Here is a 20,525-nt window from a genome sequence, read left to right on the forward strand (position 1 = left end):
GAAGCTCTTCCAGAGGCCTTAAAGGAAAAGCGCGCATTTTTTCCCTGGATCCCACGGCTTCCACTTCGGGGGTGGGTGGGTGACGGACCTGTATTACGGGGACAAAAGTCACCTTTCCCTCCCCACTGCGGGCGCAACGGCGCGCGATGGAGAGCGCACTGCTGAGCGAGTGTCGTTGTTTTGGCTCCACCGCCTTGCCTAAGCTATTTTCACACCATGCTGTTTCTATTTTTCTTTTGGGGCTAGCTACCACAATTGGTAGAATCTTCTGATTGAGGGGAATAGATCAGTGTGGGTGGCTGACTTAAAGCAAGATTTGCTTCTGTGCACTGGTATGCTTTCAAACTGCTAGGTTGGCAGGAGCTGGGACAGAGCAATGGGAGCTCACCCCGTTGTGGGGATTCGAACCGCCGACCTTCTGATCGGCAAGCCCATGAGGCTTGGTGGTTTAGACCACAGCGCCACCCGCCTTTTAACTATACTTCTGTGTCTATATTTGAGGTGGTATAGAGCCTATGTTGTATAGACCCGTGTTGTGCTTTGTTTGACAATGGAGAACTGGTAGAATGTGTAGTGTAGATGGAGCCATACAGCATGAAGGCCTAAAAGGCCACTTTGTTCTGTATCTTGATGCAAGGCAAGGCCACCTGCCCACCATTCCCATTTGAGAGTTGCCCAAGCCTAACAGTGCGCAGATGTCAAAACCCAACAGCCCCCCCAATATAAACGATAGCTGTCAACCGTCCCTTATTTGGCGGGAAACTCCCTTATCCCAGCCCCGTGTCCCGCTGCTGTCCCTTATTGATGATGTCCCTTAAATTTCCTGGGTTTCATGCTCTCCCGGCTTGGGAGGGAAGCAGCGGCTCGGGGTCCTCCGCTGCGAGAGCGCGCGCACGAGCTGCCGTGTCTCTGTCTCTCCCTTTTCCCCCTCGGGTGTGTCGTGAGGAGACGGGTGGTGGCGGGCGGGCAGGCAGCCCCTCTCTTGTGAGACTTCCGCCGTGCTGCCAGGGGAAGCCGGAGGCGGCAGTGGCTGAGTAGGCGGCCTGAGGGAGGTGGAAGAGGAGGGAATGGGGAGGGACGCAGAAAGGCGGTGCTTCAGCAGCCGCTGCGGCACCGCCTCCGCCTCATGCCGGGCTCGCGGGCGGCATGGGTAAGAGTCTCTCTCCCTCCCTCCCTCTCTCTTGGGCGGGGAAGGGCCTATGGAACTCCTCGCGCCAGGACAACGGCAGCCCCGACGTGCTGCTTAGCATACCCTCCAACCAGTGCAGCATCTTAATGTAGTGATTTCCCCCTCTGCATCCCTTTCATAACTCTTTCATAACTGCAAAACAGCATGGCTCCATCAGTGCCGGATTTATGTATAAGCAAGCAAAATCCCTTATTTTGGCTGCTGATCCCTTATTTTCGAGGCTGCTGGTCCCTTATTTTCAAATCTGTAAGTTGACAGCTATGATATAAACTCAACTGCAGTTCACTGTGGTCCATTCACCTCTAGTGGCCTCAGCTGCTTTAGCTAGCTATATTAAGGGCTTGAATCATGTTCTGCATTTGCTGGCTTCTGAAGGTTAGAATAATGATAACCTAGTGGAGGAACATTCCCCAGAGCCTTCTTGCTCATTGGAGGAGTCTGAAGTCTACTCCTCTGAGTCTGGGTGGTGACGACAGTGTTGTTGTTTTGATACCACCCTTCCACCTGAGGATCACAGGGCAGTTTACAGTACTTCCCTGGGTTTTATCAGATTGGGTGCAGGATCCAAGCATAGGTCCTCCCCTTAAATCAAGTTCTGATTTTTCTTCTGAGCTACTGCTGCATAACTAAGTTTATTGGCCCAAGGCCATGACATTCTCCATGCATTTTTGGAACAATAGGGAAAATAGCACCTAAACAGGACTTCAGAGTTTTAAGGATTCTGCAACTGTTTGAAATGTTTGAAAATAGTCTGTACAGTAAGATACCTAAATATTCTCCGTCCATGGCTATTATGCCATCTTGTGTACAGTGGAGCCTGCTTAGCAAATTTCAATACAACATAAAAACAAACATTTCCTTGGTGGTATGCATCACTTTTATTTGAATATACAATGAGTACAAAAGAAATGCAGTAACTGTTTACAGAAGCACACATACTTTAAAATTTATCAAATGCAAAATTTCACAACTCATAACTGATGATCTTTCGCAGCATAATCCAGCCAGAGCTGAGTACTTCTAACTTTCACAGATGAGAGATGGGAAATCAGTGGCCTTCCACATGTTAATGGACTACAAATCCCATCAATCCTAACTGCTGGCCATGCTGGCTGGGGCTAATGGGAACTGGAGCCTGAAACATCTGGAGGGCCAAAGGTTCCTTCCCCATCCCTTCCACAGTTTTCAGCAAGCTTAAAGCTACAACTGCACACATATTTACTTGGGAGTAAGTTACGTCTTCCGAGTAAACTTGATCATGCCATACATTTCTCTCATTGAAACCACTAGAACAATGCTTCACTTTGGCTGGATTGAGCCACAAGTTCTACAGCCTATCTTTAGTTATTGCCAAGGCAAAAAGAGGTAATATTTACATTCCAAATCACATTCCAAATCACAAGTTATATTGGGAAATGAGATTCAGTCCAGTGTGACGGCCAATCCAATTGAAATAATGTGCCACTTTTGTATAAACCCCAGGATGTCCTTTTTCGCCACAATTTTCACCCCAGCTCACAACACCCCAAACATACCCCACATTATTAGAGTCAAAACAAACTAAGGGTCCTCCTGAGTCACCTTTACAGGAATCCACAGAGCCATCATGCGTTCCTGAAAAGAGAAAAACAAAGTAAGTTGTTACAGATGCCCTCACCCACAACAAAGGCAATTATGGGTGCATTTTCATTCCCAAACTATTCTATTGATACTAGATACAGTCAAAACAGAGTAGAAAGCCCAAAGTGTGTGTATGACTATGGCTTTGTGGTGTTTTATCTTGTCCATAGCTGAGGCATTTGTTTTTTGCCCATTTGGGACAATTAATCAATTCCCCCATATCCAGAGCCTGCGTTCATTGAGCCTGATCCTTGTCAAAGACTGACATAATTATTTAGTGAACTGGTGTTATTCTGGATAATATCTTTAAATCCTGGTGATTTAGGGAGCAATCCAAACTCCTGCTAGTCCAGTGGAGTCACATGGAGCAATGGGGCCATGGCCGCATCCACAGCCCTGCAATACATGACAACCAAGGCAGAAAGGAGCAGGCAGATAAACATCCCCTCCTGTTAACTTCTTAGAAGAAGAAGAGGAGTTTGGATTTGATTTCCCTCTTTATCACTACCCGAAGGAGTCTCAAAGCGGCTAACATTCTCCTTTCCCTTCCTCCCCCACAACAAACACTCTGTGAGGTGAGTGAGGCTGAGAGACTTCCAAGAAGTGTGACTAGCCCAAGGTCACCCAGCAGCTGCATGTGGAGAAGCGGGGAATCGAACCCGGTTCACCAGATTACGAGTCTAATGCTCATGTGGGGAGCTACATGTGTGTTTGTTTTGTTTCAGGCACTGATATGTGTTGACCCGTCTCTGCTTACTTAATACTGTCTCATGAGTTTGCATCCAGATGGGTGTCAAAAATGATACAGTTCATATTCACCTGCGCATTCCATGCCTTCAAAGTACCGGTTCCCATAGATTTCAGAGCAGTTTTCCATTAGATAAATGTACCCCCACTTAAGACCAAATTGCCTTGAAAACTCTAAAGAAGAAATAAATGACAGTTGGTGTTTCATTTTACCATTTAATAATTGTTCACAATTCAGTACTTTCATTCACCATCCATAAACTTATCCCATTTCAACCGTGGTCAGGTTAATCTGATTTTTTTTCAAGTATCTGATGAGACTCTTCCAGTGCAGGACAAAACAACTTGCATTTTGTTTAAAAGTGTAAATTTCACATAAATTTTAAAAAGTGAAAAATTCACATGAATTTCATTCAAGTCACTGAATTAAGGGGTTGTGAAGACTTGACCAACGGTGGGGGGGAGACAAGTTCGGCAGTATACTAGCTGAGACCAACAGGAAATACTAGTGAAACAGCTTTTAATGAGCTGTTATAAAGAAGAGTTGAAAGGAAGTGCTTTTGTAGCTTAGCAAAGTTTGAGGCCAGAAGAGATGAGGAAATTGTAACCATAATTTAAACAAGTAATTAGCCTATTCCATTTACCTTCATTGAGTCCCCAGCCAGACACTTTGCACTGGTGGCCACCTTTGAACATGTATTTTGACCAAGGGACACAGACTGGCGCAGAGTCCACAGGGTAGCATGTTGGGCTGTTTGTGTCCTTGGGTTTCATCTCCATCAAAGCAATGTCATTTTCATATGTTTTGGTGTTGTACTTCTCGTGAACTATTACTTTAACTACTTGAAATGCTTCTATTACACCTTCCTGTAGTACTGTGTTCAGCATTCCAGTCCACACCTGATAGGTATGTGCACGGTTCTCTCTGCAAAGAAGAAATGTGTTTCAAAGAGTGCAAGCAGAAACACAAACTTCGGATTATGAAAAATTTCCCAGCTAATTAATCAAGTAGTCAAATGGATTACATACACAAGCGCCCACTTTTAGCAATAGGCTCCTGCAGAGTTTTCTGTGCCTTTATGAAATCCATTAGATGAGAAAAGCTGAGATTCATCTGAGATACAGCAAAAATAGCTGAGGCCTATTTATTTATTATTGCATTCATTTTAAGATTTATTTTTTTTAAAACCACTTAATTATTTGCATTTCTTAAAAAAGAAAATCCACAGAAAATGGGGGGGGGGGGGAGAAAATCAGTTACGAGGGAGTTCAACAGTCTTGAGCTCACTCTGCTGAATGTACAGCTTCTACTAGTTATGAGCTGTGTGTCTGAGCCATGGGGGACCACCAACAGAGATTCCCCCAAAGATCTCAAAGAATTTCGGGGGGAAAATATTTTTATTTATTTACATGATTGGGGGGGGGCAACTGTCCCTCCTGCCCCCCCCCCCTGGCTACACCTATGTCAATTAAGTCAATATAGAACTGCTAGACGGTTGCAACATAGATGGAGCCGCGGTCGTCCCAGACCCTAAAAGTTCATTTTGTTCTGTCTCTTGCTGCAAGGCATTTCCCACTTGAGAGTCGCCAAATCCACTTACCTAACACAGTGTGCAGCCGTCAAAACCCAACAGCCCCCAATATAAACACCACCGCAGTTCACTGTTGTCCGTTCATCTTTAATGGCCACTTGCCAAGGAAATTCATCCTGCAAATACATGGGCCATGATGTTACACTTTTCTAGACCAGGTCTACTACTAATATTACCTGTGTCTATCTATGTTTGTGGTCTCCAGATGGAACTGGAAGTAGGAGCAAAAATCACCGTTGGTTGACAAAGTAGATATTTATTTCAGAACCTACTGTTTCTACTCTACCTTCTTCAGGAAAAGTCAGAGAAACAAAGGTTCAGCATTTTGATGTGCTGCTTCTTCTTTTCCTGTTGGATAAAGAAATAGCTCTTTCGTCTATTCCACTTTTTTGGTTCATACTTCTAGTTTGATTTTTAAAAATAATATTTGATGTACTAAAATGTCCTATAGCAAAAAAATCCACGATAGGCCCTTAACTGGAGTGTTAACTACTGCCCATTCAGTTTCCCTAGCTTATGATTGGAGGGAGGGAAGGTTGAGAAGTAGGAAAGGGGAGAAAATATATTGCTGTGCAATATTTTAAAAGACTGAAAATTAACTCTTTGATTTCCTACTTTATACTGTACTCAAAAAGCTTATGCTTCACCATAGATTTCTAGTTTGTTTTATCCATTGTCACCATTCCTGCAGGTCTAAAAATGCATTAAAAACACCGACTTGACATTACAGACTTGACATTATAGTGCCTGTATTGTTAGCTATGCCTGATTTTCCTTTTACCTTTCCTGCAGTGAATCCACCTACGATTCGCTTCCGACGAGTAGCCGTGTGGTTTGTAATGCCGCACTGTAATTGGGGTAACAATGTTTTGATCTTTCTTCTTTCTTTAACAAAAGAGATAAGCGGTGTCATGCTTCCAACTCGCTCACTTGCATTCATTGAAAGAAACTGCTTTGTGGTTTGATTTTTATGGCTTCTTTGGGCATTTAGATTACATACGTGCATTGATGATAATTGAACGAAGGAGAGTCGGGTGCACTGGCAAACCGCACCTCCTTCGGAACATCACATCCCCTGTTCTTCCAGTCCTTCACAAGATGGATTCACAAGATGTGAACTTCTGAACTGGGGAGCTGCCCCTTCTTGTGGAGGCCGCCTGTGCAATCTAGAACCCCCACATATTAGGGATAATTGCTTGCAAAAATGCACATTTTAGAGGAGGTGCACCCAAAAATGTGTATAAATTTTTATACCTACTTTTCCTTTGTTTTAAAAAATTGCAAACTTATGCAGAAATTGGGTGTACTGAAGATTGGAAAAATGAGAAACCAAAACTGGCAGATTCACCTAAGCCTGCATAATAATTCTCTTTAAGCATATATACTCCAACATCTTGGGGACCAGAACCAGGATACTCTTTTTTTGGTCTCATGAGACCAAAAACCAAGCGGCTTTCATTCCGGCTCTCTGGCACAAGTCTACTGACTCTCGCCAGAGTGCCAGACCAAAGAATGGGACATTCCAGGATCCAATCAGAAGTTGGGATTGGCTGTTGTAATTCTGGGATATCCCGCTTAAATCAGGACTGTTGAGCGAATGTAAGCAACTTTTTAAAAGGTTTCCATTCAGGGAGTTGATGCATGGCACTTTCCTGAGAAAAGAATCAAGACTCAGGGGTTTCAAGGCCAGCTCTTTCATTTGATTGTTGTTTTCAAAGGTGGAAAGGGGGTTATTAAGCAACATACTCCTGTGTAGCCTTGAAGGCTTCATCCTCCGTTCATATAGTCATGTGCTTTACACAGTTCATGTGAGCAGCTTCCAGTACATTTCTGACAGTGCACTGTCAAAAGTGCCCCAGAAGAGGTGATAAACCAGCATGGTGAAAATCACTGGAAGCTCAGCAAGAAGCATGAAGTAGTTTCCCATTTTCAAGAGCGATTAGTGAATGCATGTAATAAGTTCCATTGAGCAAAGCAGACTTCACTTATGATTAAGCATGCATAGGACTCGACTGCTGAATCAGTCCAAGCAATTGTCATATTGTCTATTGATGATGATATAGTGTATTTACCTTCATCCATAGACTGTTCAGCGACTTCTGTTCCTTCTGAAATAAAATAACTACTTTAAATTATTGTAACTGAAAACCTAGTTTCAGATCCCTGAACCTATGAACATTTTGAACTGATCCCTGCAGCTGAGCCTTCACAGCTCTTTGATCTATACAGCAATTGCAAGTGAAAATGTTTATTTTCATGCTGCAAAGAACTTAGTGATGTCCATGAAATAATATCAAAACACAAAATGTTACCTCTTGCATTTTGTTCAGCTCTTCTATTGCCTATTTAAAAAATACACACATATTATATATAAGTAGGGTGTACACAGGGGAAAAAATACACCAATGCACACTATGCTATGAATTAGACTGGTTTGCTGTATATTGGGGTTTGAGAATCTAGATGTTGGAAGTCCAGTAATGCCTGCATCAGACTTGACCCTTGGCTATGCTAGTATAACCTTCCAGGTTTAGCCTTGCAGGGCTGAAGTTCTTGAAGAGTTCTTGAAGAGAGCTGGGAAGCCAAATAAGATTATAGGGTAGATCACCCTGTACAACTTAAATTGCATTTTCTTATATGCATGAGTAATTAGCATGAGGTTGCAGAGTCCGTTCTCGCAGAGCTGCAATTTGTAAGTTGCCAATTGCCGTTGTCCTCTCATTGTGGGACTAAAGCTGATTGCAGAGAGCAACTCGGAAGCCTTCTGCACCTTGGTAGACAAGAGCAGCCTCTACCAACCTTGGGTTTCCAGATGTTGTTAAACTACACCTCTTATCAGCCCCAGCCAGCATGGCCCAATGGTCAAGGATGATGAGCACTGTAGTACAGCAACATTTGAGGACCCAGGTTTGAGAATAGACAGAGGAACATTTAAATGGGCTGATCACAAAATTTGCAAGCAATAATATATACATTTTCTCTTCTGACTCAGAGAGACCATTGATTGCATTGTTCTTTTTTCAAATACTATAGTTTCAAATAGTGCATTTATTTATTTATTTGTGGGGAAACTGTTGTATTGCTCTGTATAACTGTGGTTCCATGAATGGGCTGGTTTTTTCCTGGGCTATTGCTGCCCAATAAGCTGAATTATAAAGAACAGGTCACTCCTGAGAGAACCCTGAGAGAAACCATAAGAATAGAGTTATAAAATAATATATATATATATATATATAAATTACCCTTGTTTTCATTGTCTTCAGCTCTTTTTTTATCACCTATTTAAAACATGCACATATACATAAAATAAGTAAGGTGAACACAGAAAAAACCCAATCCACCAACAAGCAATGAATTAGACTGGCTTCCATTATATTAAGGGTCTATAGTCCTGCAGATGTTGTTAAACTCCACCTCTAAATTGGAAGGATTGTAGGGAGTGGCTCAAAACTACATATGAACCTTGCTCAGTAATACAGATGACTAAGGGCCAAAGTAGACATTGGGAATCCCTATTAGCTTTCCTCCTAGGGCTAATAGCAGTTGTGCTGATGGGGTGATTTCTTTCTCTTTGTGCTTCACTTGCTATTAATTTTTCTAGCATCATGTTTAATATGGACCTAGGCTCCATTCACTCCTTTTGCTCTGCAGGGTGAAGTGACTAGACAAGCATGATATGTAGACCAGAAACATGCTCACTTTTTGATGAATTTTAAATGAAATTGTTAATAGTTAGATGGGCAGTGCTGCATTGCAGTAACAGTATAACTTCTATTGTGTTTTATATAGATATAGATACATACATACTTTTCTACCATGATACCCAAGGTGGTTTACATTTTTTAAAAATGTGATTAAATTATAATTCATTACGATTATCACATTATTATGATTATGTCCTATTGCTGTGGACTGCTTTGTGCACAAATCTATTTGTGGAAAATGCAGAATATTGAACGGGGATGATTGCCTTTGTTGAGAAAATGCATAGATATGCTTGCAAACTGCTTCTGCTTCTACTATGAGAATGAGAAGGGTTTGGTTTTCAATTACCGTAGTACAAATCAACCTGCGATATCCACCTGGGAAGGTGACATGTGTTTTTAGCTTACTGTTAATTTTAATTATATTTTGAACTTTTAAAAATAGCTGTTTTCAGCTGCCTTTTATTGACAATACCGCTATTTATGTTTCGTTTCATTTTTGTAAATTGTTTAGGGGTTCTTTTTACAATAGAGAGGTATATATTTTTGTTAAATAAACAGAAAGCATTGCCTTTATGAGCCCCATTGAAATGAATGATGCTCATTTTCTTGAGCTGCTTTCTGTGTTTTTAGCTACAACAACCTCTTTGGATGGGGCAGGCTGTACATCTAAGATGAACAAAAACGCAGCTGCAAATTATATATCAGTAAGTGGAGCACAAACTTCAAATCAAGTAAGCTACTAGGTTACAGAAAGCATCCCTCGCCCCTTTCAAGTTGCAATGTTGTACTGTGAGTTGTGCGGGAGCACTCCGTTTAGGTTTTGATATTGCTCGTCTGTTAATGAGGGACAAGTGGACATGAAGGATGGGCTGTGCAATGGTCTCAGATATCACCACAATTTGAGCTAGCTAGAATGTTCTAAGCTTATCCAAACCCATTACATAGTGTGTGTGTGTGGGATTATTGTCCAAATGCAGCCAGAAATAAATAGAAAGGTATACTCTTACACTGTGAGCGAGTCTCATCTTCTCCTGTTAAACAGTCCACTTCGTTGTTACAGACGTATTTTCTTGGAATACACACATCTGAATGACAGTGGAAGCTTTTCCCCCTACATGCTATCAGAAAGAGATCAGTCAGAATATAAAACACAAAATGGTACATCAATAGCACAGTGGTTTAAGGCCTAAGCACAAAGAATTGTAGAGTTGGAAGGGAACATGAGGGTCATCTAGTCCAAACCCCTGCAATGCGGGAATCTTTTTGCACAAACCCGAGATTATGAGTCTCATGCTCTACCGATTGAACTATTCAGTTATTTTTCAAAATTAAGCAATGTAACTTTGAAATAGGTGGGACGCAGGTGGCGCTGTGGGTAAAAGCCTCAGCGCCTAGGGCTTGCCGATCGAAAGGTCGGTGGTTCGAATCCCTGCGGCGGGGTGCGCTCCCGTCGTTCGGTCCCAGCGCCTGCCAACCTAGCAGTTTGAAAGCACCCCCGGGTGCAAGTAGATAAATAGGGACCGCTTACTAGTGGGAAGGTAAACGGCGTTTCCGTGTGCAGCTCTGGCTCGCCAGATGCAGCTTTGTCACGCTGGCCACGTGACCCGGAAGTGTCTCCGGACAGCGCTGGCCCCCGGCCTCTTAAGTGAGATGGGCGCACAACCCCAGAGTCCGGCAAGACTGGCCCGTATGGGCAGGGGTACCTTTACCTTTACCTTTAACTTTGAAATATTCTATATAATTTTTGGAAATGATAGCTTTTCTGCTCCTTTGTGTGTATAAAGTTGAATGCTATAACAGTGGTGCCTCGCAAGACGAAATTAATTCGTTCCGCAAGTTTTTTCTTCTTGCGAGTTTTTCCCATAGGAATGCATTGAAAATCAATTAATGCGTTCCTATGGAAACTGCCTTCAGACCAGGTCCGGGGACAGTCTGTCCCCCGACCTCTTCTGAAGGCTGGGGGGGGGGGGACAAGGGCTTTTCTTCCCACCCCCAGCATTTTAAAAAAACCCGGGACAGCGGAGGACTTCTCCGAAGTCCGGGGCGATCTTAAAATGCTGGCGGGCGGCATTTTAAAATCGCCCCAGGACAGCGGAGGACTTCTCCGCTGTCCGGGGCGATTTAAAAGCCCCTGGGAAGGCAGGCAGGGGGGACAAAGACTTTTGCCCCCCGCCAGCCTTCAGAAGAGGTCCAGGACCACTTCTGAAGGCGGGCGGGGGGCGAAAGTCTTTGCTCCCCCCCCCCCCCGCCTGCCTTCAAAAGCCGTCGGGGACAGCGGAGAAACGCGCTGGGTTTCTCCGCTCTCCCGGGAAGGCAGGCAGGGGGGAGCAAAGACATTCGCCCCCCGCCCGCCTTCAGAAGAGGTCCATTACCTCTTCTGAAGGCGGGCGGGGGGCAAAAGTCTTTGCTCCCCCCCGCCTGCCTTCAAAAGCCGTCGGGGACAGCGGAGAAACGCGCTGTGTTTTTCCGCTCTCCCGGGAAGGCAGGCAGGGGGGAGCAAAGACTTTCGCCCCCCGCCCACCTTCAGAAGAGGTCCAGGACCTCTTCTGAAGGCTGGCGGGGGGCAAAAGTCTTTGTCCCCCCTGCCTGCCTTCCCAGGGGCTTTTAAATCGCCCCGGACAGCGGAGAAGTCCTCCGCTGTCCTGGGGCGATTTAAAAATGCCGCCCGCCCGCCACTATAAAATGCCGCCAGAGGGCTTTTGACAGCGCTTCCCCGCTGTCCCGGAGATTTCCCTATGGGCTTTCGTCTTGCGAAGCAAGCCCATAGGGAAAATCGTCTTGCGAAGCGCCTCCAAAATGGAAAACCCCTTCGTCTAGCGAGGCGTTCGTCTTGCGGGGCACCACTGTATCTCTTTTTTGGTAGCAATGAAAACACCCCCACCCCACCCCTTATGTTCATGGTACTGTTTTTACTTCTGATCCATTGATTTTGATTGGTGAAGCTTTTGTTTGCTTTGTTGTAAGCCACCTTGTGGAATTTTGAGTTAAAGCTGGTATATAAATCTAACTGATACCTAACATGACTAAAGAAATATGACTTGAAACTTTTAACCTTTTGCTCTTAAGCAGAGTTTAGAGCAATGATGTTTACAAGCATTTCTTTGACAAACATACAGCTTTAAAGCATCTTTCAGAACCATTTGTGTGTATATGACTGATAATACACACACAAAAAAAGAATGATTACATAGTATAGAGCATACCTTTGCAACATACTTCATCACTTAAGTCTCCACAGTCGTTGACGCCATTGCATGTCTTAAAGGAAGGGATACATTTTCTATTGACACAATGGAATTCTTTTGGCGAACATTCTGTCAAGTGGGATGAGAAACAAATAATGTTTTGGTTAGATATTCTTCGGCAGAAAAAGAAATACTGTATAGAAATCCATAGGATTGTTTTCTGGGATGGGTGCACAGCAGCTGAAGGCATGAAACTATTGTGTTCAGCATAATTGTCTGCCTCTTGTTTAATTATTAAGAGCATTTCTATGTTTCCTTTCCATCAGTGACAAATCCGAGACAGCAAACAAAAAGATGAATTCAGCATAGCATTCACAAGGATTTAAAAAACAAAAAAGAGATTTAAAACTGTGTGTTGTAGGGAGGGGAACAGGATCATAGCTGTTAACATTTCCCCTTTTTAAAGGTAAATTCCCTTATTCCAAATAGGATTTCCCTTTAAAAAGGGGAAAAGTTGACAGCTATGAACAGGATCTGGCTGGCCCTGTGGGACGGGGTTCACTTTGAAAGTTGAGTGGGACCTGTCACCTGACTTTATTCATGATGCTTATTATTTAGTCACTTTCCTTGCAACAGTGACCCAAAGCAACTAACATTAAAACTAGCTAAAACAAACACGACCAATAAGAACCTAAAAACACAGCAGCATGTCTTCAGGTAACGCAACTGACTGTGCACACTGACTGCATTGTCTCAAAGAATCCACAGTGTAGTTTGACTAAATATGCAGCAACAGCAGCAGTAATTAAGAGGCAACCCTTCTATCATATTGACTGAGTGACTGCATTTATACAGTGCCATTCTGCCACGGCTCCCAAGCTGGTTTATTTTTTTTTTTTAAAGTAGAGCATGAGACTATTTCAGGGTTGCAGGTTCAAGCCCCACATCGCGCAAAAGATTCCTGCATTGCAGGGGGCTGGACTAGATGACCCTTGGGGTCCCTTCCAACTCCATGGTTCTAAGATTCTATTCTATGAAATGGTGTAAGATATAAAGCAAAAGTGTCCTGCCATGCCAAAAGTCTCTTCTGGGCCTGATGGCATAGGATCCCTGGCCTGGGCTTTGTTGCCTCAGGGTACTCTAGTTTTTCTTAAGCCACCCCAGGGAAAGTGAGAGAGGGACTGCACCAACAGATCATTAAAAAATACTAATACAGTGGTACCTCGGGTTACATACGTTTCAGGTTACATACCCTTCAGGTTACAGACTCCGCTAACCCAGAAATAGTACCTCAGGTTAAGAACTTTGCTTCAGAATGAGAACAGAAATAATGCTCCGGCGGCGCGGCAGCATCAGGAGGCCCCATTAGCTAAAGTGGTGCTTCAGGTTAAGAATGGACCTCCGGAACGAATTAAGTACGTAACCAGAGGTACCACTGTACTGTAATGAACTCAGGTGCTGAGTTACAACAGCTATATAGCCACAAGAGAGGTATCAACATGCTGAAACCCTGTGATACGTTCAGTGACCACAGAATGCTGAGTTATTTGTTGGAAGGGGAGTTAATGCCAGTGGAGTGGTGAGGAGAGGAGAAATGGAATGGAATGGAGTCTCTTGTAAGTGTAGCATGTCTAGCACACTGAACAGGAATATTTCATATTGCAGTGTTTTGTTCATCTCTACCATCTAATTATCAAGCTAGAAATGGCTGACTACAGACAATCGCCCCCCCCCCAATAAAACTTATTTTACCAACCTCTGTGTGTTGTATGACACGCCACTTTTGCCACTTTCTCATTAGTTTTATTCACTCTAGTTAAAGTACATTCTGCTAGGCTGGTCTCTGTTCCTCTGCATCTTGCCTTAAGGCACTCCATTGAATCAGAGTCTTCTTCTGGGTCAACTGTGTCTGTACGATCAGCCCCTCTGAGCAATGCAAGAAAGAAGAAGAGAAGTAATCATTGGCCCTGGACCACACATATTATTCATATAGGACTTACCCAATGGGAAAAAGAAAAAAAACATATTTGCAACAGTCTTTAAACCAGCCCACCTTGTGTGCCAGGAGCTAAAACAACTCCAGAAAGGGAAGAGTAGAGATATAAAATGAAGTCATGGGGAAAAACAGAACTTTGGGGAGAAAGTGGAAGAGATTCAATCTCTCCCCACCCTTTAGAAATTGAAAGTCCCTTTGTTACTTTTGGAATATAAAATGCAATCTTTATAACTTGGTTTGCTATAAAATTATCATGTTTTATATATTAAAATGTGTGTGTGTGTGTGTGTGTGTGTGTGTGTGTGTGTGTGTGTGTGTGTTACAAATAGAGCTGCTGAACTGTAAGGAGCCTAGCATCTCTTTAGTTTTGCCAGTTTATGGGGAGCATCCCAAAATACTGCAAGACAGAAAAGACAACAGCAGGCTAGATAGGCAAATAATATGACCTTCTATAAGGTTCAGTAGTGTTCAGTAGTGCTCCGTGGACTCAAGAAAGGTCTTCCCAAGTGCTGCTACTTCAAAGAAGAAGAAGAGTTTGGATTTGATACCCCGCTTTATCACTACCTGAAGGAGTCTCAAATTGGCTAACATTCTCCTTTCCCTTCCTCCCCCACAACAAACACTCTGTGAGGTGAGTGGGGCTGAGAGACTTCAGAGAAGTGTGACTAGCCCAAGGTCACCCAGCAGCTGCATCTGGAGGAGCGGAGAAGCAAACCTGGTTCCCCAGATTACGAGACTACTGCTCTTAACCACTACACCACCACTACCTCAAACTGCATACTCTTGAGTACCTCCTGGGGGGAAAAGCACTGGCTGTATGAACTATGGCCCTGACCTCATAATCCACAGATGGGAATTAGGACCCTCTCAGATGTTGCTGGACTCAAGCTCCCATCAACTTCAAACCACCATGTCTAGTGGTCAGGGAACCATGACCCAGGGCTCTGCCTCCCCATCCTCAGGGGAAATTGTTACGAATTCAGAGCTGGGAGAAGTATGTGCCCTCTGAGCCCACCTTGGGGATCCCTATCTCCTTGGGAATTCCAGCATCAGAGGAGCACCTGATGCCAGCACCTCTCCATCTTGAAGAAGCCACATTGCCCTCTTCAAACTCTAGCTGAGAATGCAAAACAGAACCACAGCCAAAGTAAACTAAGTAAACAGCCAGGGCCCCTTTAAGAGAAAGGGCTCCATTAATAAGGGCTGAAAGAAATTGCCATCCTATTTAACAAACATAGCCACAACGTAACTTGCTGTTTTTAACTATATTAATTCTTTATGCATCATAGAAACATAACTCTTTTCATATTATCTAATTGAGTAGAAGCAATTAAGGACCAACGTTTAGAACAGGAAATACAAATGGATCACTTCTTATATACATAATGTCCAAATAGAAGCTTTTGTGTTCCACGTATGTACAAATGAATCAGTTTTTTAAAACATAATGTCCAAATAAAAGCTTTCTGTGTTCCACGTATGTCTTAGCGAATACAAGTGTCAAATGTAACAACTTTAAGGAGCAGTACTTGCAAAAGATGAACTTTTCTTTGTAATGTTCCACATCTGCCTTTGCAAAGTATGGTTGTTGTATGCAGCTGCTGTATGCAGGTATCAGACAAAGGGTACAAAAGATCTTAACATGTGCTTTTGCAAAATATAGTTGTTGTATGCCGGTGTCAGACAAAAGAACTTAAACGTGACAAGGATTCGCGGAATAATACCTTGTTTCACCCTGCCGGGCATACTCATATTTTGTGTATCAGAGACATGGAACGAGTGACATGCCGGATACCGGATACGCAACTATCGGTTTGACAGTGTTGTGTAAGCCATCCTATTTAAGGCTTGGTCTGGATTTGCTCATTGCTGGAGCAACATCCAGCCTGCGCTGGCTGACATCCCAGCCAGGTGCTGCTTGGAGCTATCCCCCTTGGCTGTTTGTTTTTTGGCCTTTGCTTTGATGGACCTTCTTTATCTGGACTTACTGGCATTGCTTGACCTGACTTCGCTTCCTGGATTTGGAACTGGCGCTAGCAGCTAGCAATACACTACCTGGTGTCTCTGGGCTCTTTACTCAGCACATGCTAAAATCCTCCCTTGCACCCAGCTGAGACCCTTGCACGGGAAAGAACACAGGCATGATGGGACTTGGAGTCCAACAACACCTGCAGGGCCACAGATTCCACATCCCAGCTCAAATCCATCATAAAGATAGATCCCACTACAGTGGTACCTCGGGTTGCATACACTTCAGGTTACAGACTCTGCTAACCCAGAAATAGTGCTTCAGGTTAAGAACTTTGCTTCAGGATAAGAACAGAAATCGGGCTCCGGCGGTGCGGCAGCAGCAGGATGCCCCATTAGCTAAAGTGGTGCTTCAGGTTAAGAACAGTTTCAGGTGAAGAACGGACCTCCGGAACAAATTACCGTATTTTTTGCTCTATAAGACTCACTTTTTCCCTCCTAAAAAGTAAGGGGAAATGTGCGTGCGTCTTATGGAGCGAATGCAGGCTGTGCAGCTATCACAGAAGCCAGAACAGCAAGAGGGATTGCTGCTTTCACTGCGCAGCCATCTCTCTTGCTGTTCTGGCTTCTGAGATACAGAATTTTTTTTTTTCTTGTTTTCCTCTTCCAAAAACTAGGTGCGTCTTGTGGTCTGGTGCGTTTTATAGAGCGAAAAATACGGTAAGTACTTAGCCTGAGGTACCACTGTGATGTAGAGTTTTTCTTAAGATTTATTTAAGTAACATTTTATCCATATAAGCAGCTCTCCATTCCACCCCAGAATCTTACTCTGGAAAACCAAGATGTCTGCAGGCCACATTTGCTTCATTCATACCCCAGGGAGATCCACACACAGGTGTCTTTGGGGATTGATTCACTTCAACTTGGATAATTCCTGCTGATGTTGCATTTTCAGGCTTCAACGAAACTTGAAAAGTCTCTAAAAAGCAAAGCAAAATCTGCTAATGTTTAGGTCTGTAAGGTTTACAAAAGGCAGCAATGTGGACAAAACCCACTTTGTTGTATGCAAGGCGCAATGTGTATAGTTCTGTTGGCGTTGTTTGTCTGAAGGGTGGAGTTAAAATAAGTGAAAGGATAAATTAACCTTGAATGAGAAGGCGGGTACCGTATTATTTAATCAAATGGCACATTCTTTGTCAATTTGGTTCCTCTCTGGGATGCCAGATTTGAATTTCCACAACAATTCACACAAATGCATACCAGGAAATGGCTGGATGTTTTATATAGAAACAAAAAGCCCAGGGTTTTTTCCCCATTTACAGGGCGTTGTTTATTTTAAAGAGCCTGGAATGTCACTAAGCCAGTCTTTGAGCAGTGGACTCTGAGCAGAAAGAAAGCGAGACTCTCTGCTGCTTTTTGTGCATATGACTAGTAAATGCAGTGGAGGGAGAGTGATAAGGCATGACAGAAACAAAATACTCTGTGCTTTTGGAATGACAAATGTGCAACATTCTACAGGTAGGCCTAGAGTGTCAAGAGCTGTTATACGAGTCTAGGATTGTTCTGCCTGTGTATTTGGCTGCATATACATAACACACATTTAAATTATTATATTAAAATTATTCATTGTTTTTCTTTTTTACAAAAATAACTCAAAAGACACTTAACAACAGTAAATAACAATGGGCTATCCCTGGGGTGGGGGTAATAGGGGGTTAATGTGGTGGTGATTTGGTTGAAATCAGGTGCTCCAACTTTTGCAAGTGGAAGCACTATGTGCTAAGGCAAAGCCACAGTTGGAAAGCACCAAAACTGTGTAAGTATAACAGAATTACAGGCAGACATCAATGTCTGCACATGTCTGCACCCCACCCTTAAAGCTTGATCTTTCTCAGGATCAACAATCAATTCAGAAGAAGAAAATGAAACATATTACCTTGAGAGCTGCATCTTCCTCTGTTCATAAATCTGCTCTTTTTACGTTGACATTCCAAGCTCTTTAGCTGGCAGTAATTTAAAGTCCTCTTCTCAGTAGAACAAACCAAGGTTCCATTTTTGGGGCATTGGTAAGGTAGCTTACAGAAACAGGAGCCATCCACACACCTCTGCCATGGCTGGCAAAACACTTTCTCGCAAGAATTCTGAGTGTAGCCATTGTTTACACATTCTTCTATCAGATATGTATTGTCCTAAAAACAAATACTATTCAGTAACAGAAGTTGATTTGTTGTTTTCATACTTCCTTCAGATGCATGCTAAGCACATGAATAAAATAAAAACAAGCCTTAAAGTATTACCAATAAAACATGTTTCTTACAATGCCAACCATTAAAAAAAATAAAAATCCTTACCTTTTGTTGAAAAATTCCAAGTTGTAAGCATGAAATAAACACGAGAGCTGATAATGATTTCATGGTGAATAGTTTCTGTCCGTATTTAGAATATTTTCTTTCCCTAAAATTTCCCCCCAGTCTCAGACTTCTGCTCTGTGTTTAATTTTTAACCATTAGCAAATATTTAAAAAGATGGTTCTGAAATAACTACGAGAGCATCCATGTGCATGGATGGTTCTCAGCTCTCAGACAAGATCCTGCTTAAACCTCAGTTCAATGTTCACTGCAAAAACGATAAGAGAAGCAAACGGGTAAAAAGAGTGGTAGATCCCTGAAGGAATGTGCTCTCCTCTGCATAACTCTCACACAACTTTCTTAATACTTTCACTTATTTATGTAGCTGCTTTATAGTTGCCTGCTTCTCTGGAACAAAAGATAATGGATGATTTGCATATTTAACTGACAGGAGACTAAGATTTCAAGGTTGTGTTTGGCCAGTTGCTCAATGCCTTGGCAAACGGATAAAAAAAGTATTTGTGCACTAAGCTCTGGGAGTGCCAGTTTCCGGGAATGGCTAATCAACTAGCCCTTCAAAATCAACAAATAGTGGGGCTGTACAGTTCAAAAATCCTTCTATTTAATCATAGCAAGGGAAGGTGGTTTGTGTTTTAGTTTTTCTTCTTAGGAACAAACTCAGTCCATTGGTCCATCTAACACAGTGTTGTCTGCAGCCTGTAGCAGCAACCTCTTCACACAAGCCTTCCCACTAGGGGCCGCCTCCAACTTTAAGTTACAGTACACAGTTCCTGCCCCCTCCCTTCATCTGTACTGATACTTGGGGGACCACACCATAAAACAGTTGTAAGGGGAGTGGAGCAACAAATGCTCTTTGTCAGGGCTTTTTTTCAGCTGGAACTCACCAGAACTGAGTTCCTGCACCTGAAGACGGGCACCATTGCCGTTATAAGAGAACAAGGTTCATGGTGAGTTCCAGCACCTCTTTTTCTGGAGAAATAGCACCGAGCACATTAAGACATACAAGAAAATGGCTTACCTCCAGGAATTTTGTCATGGGCTTAGGGACCCTGGAGGCCTGCATGTCTACATTGTGTAACTTCTCTTGCTGTACGCCAATAGTTATTTGGAAAGAAAAGTTCTGTTTTGGCCATGCCTGCTTAGAAATAAGCACCACTCAGTTCAATAGGGATTAATCTCAAATCAGTGTGCAGAAGATTGGGCTTTGTGTGATTAAAATACACGTATTTCTTTCACTTTAAAAACACAGTAGCTGATTTCTCAGTAATTCTTATCACTGACGATTAGGAAAGAAGGAAGTAAACAGAAAATTAGCCCTACAGATATTTCCCATACATTGCCTGATTTAGTAATGTATGCAACTTATAAAAACTTTTCTGTTGTTTCCGTCTGTAGCAGGAACCCCCCCACCCCAATCATTCTGTTTGCACAAACTTCACACACACTCACACTCACACACTACATACGCCACATTTCTGTTATAAATTCATAGAAAATCAACCATACATCGGATTTGCACTGTTCCATTTTATTTACTATCAAAGGAGGGTGGCTTGGTTTCTGGTCAGCCATGATCCCTTCAGCATACCAGCACATCCACAGGGGCCCTGCCCAGTTGCTATGTCAGCCTTGATAATCCCAGACAGAAGACAATCAAAATGACAAAGAACTTGCATATGGTAGTGGATTCAGCACAGACTGAAACAAAGGACAATGATCAGATCTTCCCTCTGGGGGGCAGGAAACTGCAAACTCCCCTTTGTCACCTGGAAAGTACTCATGGGGAGGGGGAAAGGAGGAACCAGCCAGGTGACAGGACACTCAGGTTACCACCACAACTCCTCCCTCAACCCCTCCTTTCTGTAATGTATGCATGATGTTTCTGGGGGTGGGCTTGACCTAGAGGAGGGGAATTTCAAAAGTTTTTATAAGACCTGGCACACTATTTTTCTGGGTCTTTCCTCTCTCCTGCAAGTGAGGGGAACACCCTGATGCATCAGTTCAATAAAGGCCAAGCCTACAGGCTGCTGTTTTGCTCCAAGTTATCCTGGTTGGTGTCTTTGTTTTTGTCCAAGGGAGCCCTCAGATTTTTTCCGTTAACACGTCCAACAAATTCCCAGTAATCAAATGCAGTGTCATGGAAGCTTCTTAA

General features: G+C 43.1%; 1 protein-coding gene across 2 annotated transcripts; it reads right to left on the reverse strand.

The window, feature by feature from the left end:
• Positions 1 to 2,043: 2,043 nt before the first annotated feature.
• CFI (complement factor I) lies at positions 2,044 to 19,108 on the reverse strand. 2 transcript variants are annotated; one of them, XM_077933912.1, is made up of 14 exons: positions 18,356 to 19,029; positions 17,941 to 18,193; positions 16,833 to 16,983; positions 13,797 to 13,966; positions 12,059 to 12,169; positions 9,863 to 9,973; positions 8,391 to 8,426; positions 7,461 to 7,490; positions 7,221 to 7,256; positions 5,930 to 6,033; positions 5,158 to 5,264; positions 4,201 to 4,481; positions 3,629 to 3,730; positions 2,044 to 2,803 (listed from the first exon to the last, which is right to left on the reverse strand). In XM_077933912.1, the coding sequence occupies exons 1-14, from the start codon at positions 18,416 to 18,418 to the stop codon at positions 2,586 to 2,588; spliced, it is 1,773 nt and encodes a 590-aa protein (XP_077790038.1). In that variant the 5' UTR covers positions 18,419 to 19,029; the 3' UTR covers positions 2,044 to 2,585. The 2 variants fall into 2 exon arrangements, with proteins under 2 accessions (XP_077790038.1, XP_077790039.1); XM_077933913.1 differs by lacking the exon at positions 3,629 to 3,730 and having other exon boundaries at positions 18,356 to 19,108.
• Between the last annotated feature and the right edge of the window lie 1,417 nt (positions 19,109 to 20,525).

This window comes from Podarcis muralis, chromosome 9 (assembly GCF_964188315.1).
Source record: "Podarcis muralis chromosome 9, rPodMur119.hap1.1, whole genome shotgun sequence".
Taxonomy (NCBI): domain Eukaryota; kingdom Metazoa; phylum Chordata; class Lepidosauria; order Squamata; family Lacertidae; genus Podarcis; species Podarcis muralis.